General features: G+C 35.7%; 1 protein-coding gene across 1 annotated transcript; it reads left to right on the top strand.

The window, feature by feature from the left end:
- The first annotated feature begins 3,407 nt into the window (after positions 1-3,407).
- Positions 3,408-4,842, top strand: LOC149025126 (glyoxylase I 4-like). The gene is made up of 3 exons (XM_089145344.1): positions 3,408-3,924; positions 4,042-4,147; positions 4,319-4,842. The coding sequence occupies exons 1-3, from the start codon at positions 3,770-3,772 to the stop codon at positions 4,628-4,630; spliced, it is 573 nt and encodes a 190-aa protein (XP_089001470.1). The 5' UTR covers positions 3,408-3,769; the 3' UTR covers positions 4,631-4,842.
- Positions 4,843-6,299: the final 1,457 nt, after the last annotated feature.

Raw genomic sequence — 6,299 nt, 5'->3', positions numbered from 1 at the left:
TTTGTCTTTTCAAACCCTCTTGAGTTGAAGTCATTTATCATTTGATCACCCATCCGGATAAGGAAGATGGCTTAGAGTCCAAATAATTAATTAACAGGAAGAGGATAAGGTGATCAGGGTACTTAATGAATTAATTAACCATATAATTACATGATACCTATATAAGTTGAAAGGTGCTAGCCTGCTAGGACTGTAAAGAGAATTCTGATGCTCTCTATCTTGTACTACCCTATATTCAACCATTGAAATTTTGAGTTCATGCATGAGAGAAGAAGATTTCGATCCTGTCACTGTTGGATACCTAGTAAGCTTATGCATTTCAATGACTACTTTTGACTTTGCATTCGCTGATCAAACGCAACCAACTGAATCAGCAATGGATCGATTCCGTATCAGTCAATGCTTATGCAACAAGATAAGATAGCCCTGGACTTTGTTGCACAGCAGTGAGAGAGACTTGTGCGGATAAGATTGCACCATTGATGCCTTCTGTTGATATATTCGGCAATGGTGGAAAATAATTTCTCTTCCTCCCTCAACAGAATCTCCCCATTACCTGCTTCATTCCATTTTTTTCTGGGTTTGATCCCCTCTGCTGAGCTCTTAACTTAGCTCATCACCCACAGAAGAAGATGATAGATGACGATGGAATTAAGTTATAATAATAACTTGAATGAAATTCATCGTGATGACATATTTATTACTAGATATCTAGTCATGCTTCACGCGCATTACAAACCCGTCTCTCTCTCACTCTCTCTCTACACCATTGAAGCTTCCAAGGATTTGAATATCTCTGCGTGTGATGTGGGGTTCTCAAATCAAAATGTGTTAAAATGTGAGAAACGTGTAAGATCTGTACACAAGCTTTTGATGATAATTGATAATATCCATGTTTGGCAAAAAAAAAATGGTAATATCCGTGATTTGTGAGGATGGTCCACTGTGTATTTATTCTTTGGCTTCACACTTCTGCAACTGATGGTTTCAAGCATGGCCCATTTCTAACTTCATTTTCAGAGTTTGTATCAAAACAGCTTTATTTTCATAGTTGATCAGCATCTTTTACTACGTTATTTTTTGTCAAATTTTCTTTTACTACTACTTTTTCTGATGATCGATGACCTTTCCCTTGTCCCTCTGTCTCCTTTGTCACACTCGTCCTTATCAGTGACAGCTAATTTTCACATATTGTTTTCATGGATCTGGTTCTCTGCATGTTAGAGATGTCAGGACCGGAATTTTGTAGTTTCTTCATTGAATAGGATTTATTGCTTTCACCTAAAAAAAATAAAAATTATTTATTGTGTAACCTAAAAATTGAGTGAAGCTTCATACATGGATTTGAGCTCCATGCACAGCACTGTGCTGCCAACAACAAGATCAAAATCTTGACCGTCCATCTCACTTTTAACCAATGGCAAGATGGACGGTCGAAATCAAAACATCTGGCAGAAGATGCGTGCAGCATTCAACTCTCCCCCATCAATTTTTCATGTGTTCTAAATTCTCAACACAATTTATCAAACACACTTGATAAAGTGGTGTCTCCATGGTACTAGAACCTTCCACCTTGCGAAAAAGCTTTTATGCTGAGCATTTACAGAAATTCCGATCCCACTGCCCAAAGTGCATGGCTTGATGGTCCTGCGCATTTATGGCGCAGGACCCAAGCAAGGTCGTCCACTCTGATACCAATACAAAAGAAACAATTAAGAAAATTCAAAGCTATAAGCTATCTTATTAACATTAAAAAGTAACCATTAAGAATCTGATCTACCATTGTCGTTTTATGGACTGAATAATAATTTTCGTTTAGTTAGCTGACTAAATAACTCTATATAATAAGGGAAAGTGCCCAATTATGGTCCTAGATACAGGCGTTTTAAGCCACATTTTAACATATTAAAATTCATGACGAGACACTTGGACTCAAAAGAGTGTTTTGTGATAAAATAGTTAATAATAATAATAATAAAAATGCACTTAAAGATACTGATCTTATTTCACTTGTAACAAAAACGATAAGAATCTAAAGTACAATAAAATTCTGGGGTTTAATTTTATGTGATTTCTTTACAAGGAACAAAGGTTGGTCTAGGGTCAATTTATGTAGGCCTTGATTATGTGTAATTTTATAATTATTTAAATATAATGTAGGGTTTCGTCTTAAATTTCAAAAAGATACGAATAACTTTGACATTTAGTTTCATGTAATTTACCTAAAAGCTAAATACTACTTAAATTCATCATGAAGGAGACCAAATACAATCTTAAGTTGATTTTACCATGATACATCAAAGAAAACTAAACTAAAAAATTACCAAAAGATTCCTGATTATTTCTTAACAATTAGGCGTTCATGTTCAATCATGTCGAATAACTCAACAACAAATTAAATTCTATTGGAATATTTTTTATTTTCTAAAGTCCATATCCTCTCCAAGGACTATAAAGTACCAATTACCAAAGTCTCCAACCATCATCAATGATCATCAATGAATTAGGACAACAAGGTTGGTCGGACAAAACCACTTGGACCCAAAAACCAAACCTAAACCCATCCAATGAGTCCGTCTAACATGCCAAAAGCAGTTAAAACCAATTCGGGCTTCTTGCCTTCGATTAAATCTGGATCTTACCTCTGTTTTAGCGGACAGTCCATTAAATGTATAGCACCTGCTGTCAACCATCGACCATCTGTCTCGCAAGTAGTTGAAGGTGAGATGAAAGGTCGACCATTGATAGTATAGTAATAAATGCGCCGCACTGAAATTGAACCCCTGCATTAATTAGCATTTATTTTATGTTGGTATAAATTAATTTAAAAAAAAAAACAAAAGAAATTATTTTTATTTTTTCAGAAAAGGTATTTCCAGCCTGGCACAGAACCCGTTCCGGTCCATCCTGCCTGAGTTGTACCTTGGAATCATATTTCCTGGATAGCTTGCGTGCTATATCGTGCAAATTCCCAACAAGGCACTAAGATAATAAGAACTAAAATAAGTAAATAAATAAATTGGAAGATTTTATCTGGTTTATGTATTTCGGTCTCTTATTTCGGAACGTATATCTACGACACCACGTCACTCTCGTGGCCTACTTCTACTTGTCGAAGGTTATATGATATTACAAAAATACCCATAGATACTCTTCGATTGTCGATATTGATAACACTGGCCGTAACGTAAATTTAGGGTTGTACCAGGTAGGAAAAAATAATTTTGTTGACAAAGTCATCGATGTGGCATCTACGTGTAATTTCACCGTCGCTATCCTAAAATGAAGGGATTAGTAAGGGACGATATTAGATTACGTGGCGTCCAGGCGAGGCCGAAACGGATAATGACACCGGAATCGCGTCTATAAAACGGGAACCATCTGCTAAAGTAAAGGAGTGCCATAAGAAGCTTTGTGCGAAAATAGCTCCCTTCGTCTTTGCTTCACTCTCCGTTTTAAATCCCAAATCCCTCCGTTCAAAATCGTTGTCTCGCTTCTCATATCCTTCACGCTCGATCTTTCGTTGAGTTGGCGAGAAAAAACCCGTTCCTTTCTTCCCAGATTTTTAATCTGAATAATCTTCGCCTGTAATCCTGTAATCCTGTAAACCTGTAATCCTGTAATCCTGTAAAAGATTGAAAACATAACCCTAGTTTTTTTAGGAGATTTGGGTGGATTTTTGTTGAAATTTGAGACTTTTTTTGGGTTTTGGTTTCGCTGTCTCTATCTCTATCTTGATCGCTTCCAATTTCGACTTTGAACTTCGAAGATGTTGAAATCATCCGCTAGTGCTCTGCCTCTGACGTCCTTGAATCACATATCAATCGTATGTAGGTCTGTCGAGAAATCGTTGAATTTTTACCAAGACGTTCTTGGGTTCTTCCCTGTTAGGAGGCCTGGTTCTTTCGATTTTAATGGCGCATGGTAATTTTTTTTTTTTTAATTTAAACCCACTCTCGATTGCGAGAAGATTAAATCTTTTCACCCAGAATTTCAAAACAAACATGATCTTGATTCTGATCTGTGGTTTATACGATTTAGGTTATTCAATTATGGAATTGGGATTCATCTTCTGCAATCTGAAGAACCTGAAAAGATGACCAAGAAAGGAGAAATTGATCCCAAGGACAACCATATCTCCTTCCAAGTAATTCGCTAGCTGTTCCAGGCCTAATTTCAGTTTTGGTTTCCTCTTTTAGTTGACATTATCACGTGGAGGGTTGTGGGCTCATATTAATCTTGTCTCGGTGTTTGGTACTTGATCTCCTGAGCTCATCAAATGTTGTTTTTTGGTTTGTGTTTGTGTTTGTGTGGACAGTGTGAAAGTATGGCTGCAGTGGAAAAGAAGCTCAAGGAGATGCAGATCGAGTACGTGCAGAGGGTTGTAGAAGAGGGAGGAGCCCATGTTGATCAACTGTTCTTCCATGACCCAGATGGTTTCATGATTGAGATCTGCAACTGTGACAACCTCCCTGTTATCCCACTTGCAGGGGAAGCAGTTCGTATGTGTTCCAGAATCAATTTTAAGCAGCAACAGAAACAGGTGCAGCAGCAAACTCCGGCTCAATGCTTTCCATCTACCACCCCGGCGGTTCATGTGAAGGAAGATGAGTATCTTTCCTGTGCCTAGAAGAATCAAGAGTACCTTTCTCTTGCCAGTTTTGAATGATCTCTCTTATTTTATTTAATCTTGGTGTTCCCATGGTACTGTAACTTATAATAAGGATGACCAAGAAGCCTTGTTTTTCCTACCTGAAAAAAAAAAAAAAAAAAGTGGAAAAGGAGTCATGTTATCAGTTTCATTGCTTGCAAATTCAATAGAAACTTCACTCTTTTTTTCAATCCTGATCTCTTCAGTCATCCTTCAAGCTCATGATTTCACTAACATACATAAGCATTCATCGTTGAATTTTAGGAGAAAGGAAAGATTAATCATTCAGGGTTCACAGGTGATGTTAGCTTTTTTGTTTGTTACTAAATGCACTGCACATGAGTGGTTCTGAAGTCCCCAATTGGAGCCACTCATCTGTTTTTCATGGGTAGGGCCTGGGCCGCCTTCGGGCCGTAACCACTTCAGCATTAAGTGGGCCCATCTCAAAAGACTTGTTTGAGCATGTTTTGTTTCAATCTGGGCCCATTTGATTTGTTTTTTTCCCTAAGAAAAGAGTTTTTAAGCAAAACTAGCGTTCCCTTGCACGGTAGAGTTTCCCCATAAAAGAAAATTGAACAAGTTGAAATTTGAAAACCCCTTTTTTCTATTTTCTTTTTTACTATAACAAGTTGACAACCTAAGCCATGAAAAAAGGTTCCAACAAATTAAGTCCAATATAAGAGTGACATGTGGGCCCTTTTGGCAATGATCATTTTTTGATGATAATTTCATTGTTCAAGAATGTCCAATAAAGACCTATAAATACAAAGTAGCTAGAATTGATTGAAATGCACGAATTTGTGCAGCAACACTATTCGTTGTTATTAGAAGATTCAAGAACATATACTTCACTAGAAACAAGCATGAATTGACCATATGACAAAAAAAGCTTTCACTTTGATGTGATTTCAAACGCTTTATATGTAGCAAAGCCAAGAGAATTGTCAAAAATCTTTTGATAAATAATACAAGTAACTCAATATCAACCACACAATAGCATTCTCTACTTTACAACTTCAATGAAAAAATAATAATTTTTATCTTAGAACCCTTTATTTGGTTTGTTGGTGGAATCTTTTTATAATTATTTTTCAGATTGTGGTTAGGTATGGCACTTTTTGAATGCTATAGATGATTAGTATTGAACAAAATAATTAATTCTTGTAATCCGATGACTTAATTACAATTTGTAAAAGACACTTGAGACACTCAAGAGTCATCAAGACGACAAGTTTGATAACTATGGACCATCGAGACCTTTATTTAAGTAAGATAAGTACAATTAACTGGTTAATTTATTCATATTAGATTCTTTTAATATATAGTTGTAGTCTACAGGTGTATCGCACCATCTTAATAATAATACAAAACCAGCCAAGAGAAGATGTATTTAATTTATCAATATTTGTTGTAAGTGATGATGACTTAGTTGTCTACTTATCTTCAAAAATAAATAAAGTAAAGAAGAAATATTTCTTTTGTTTATTTATTTACGGTAATGCAGAAGAAATCCTGATGTAATCTTGGTTGGTGATAAAGATATCGTATCTTTTTTATTTTATTTTATTTTTTATAAGACGTAAACTCATTTTTAAAATTATATATCATTATATATATAATAATAATGTTAAACTCCAAAAATTCGCTG

This window comes from Hakea prostrata, chromosome 2, assembly GCF_041222555.1.
Source record: "Hakea prostrata isolate BN-2017 chromosome 2, UWA_Hpros_2, whole genome shotgun sequence".
Taxonomy (NCBI): Eukaryota; Viridiplantae; Streptophyta; class Magnoliopsida; order Proteales; family Proteaceae; genus Hakea; species Hakea prostrata.
Note: the sequence above shows the minus strand (reverse complement) of the source record. Positions and strands in the feature narration are given on the sequence as shown.

What these genes read in the sequence shown, in the direction of transcription:
- LOC149025126 (XM_089145344.1), top strand. Translation starts at nt 3,770, where the DNA reads ATGTTGAAATCATCCGCTAGTGCTCTGCCTCTGACGTCCTTGAATCAC. An exon ending in TTCGATTTTAATGGCGCATG is followed by an intron (nt 3,925 to 4,041) that starts GTAATTTTTTTT and finishes TATACGATTTAG; the next exon opens with GTTATTCAATTATGGAATTG. An exon ending in ACAACCATATCTCCTTCCAA is followed by an intron (nt 4,148 to 4,318) that starts GTAATTCGCTAG and finishes TTGTGTGGACAG; the next exon opens with TGTGAAAGTATGGCTGCAGT.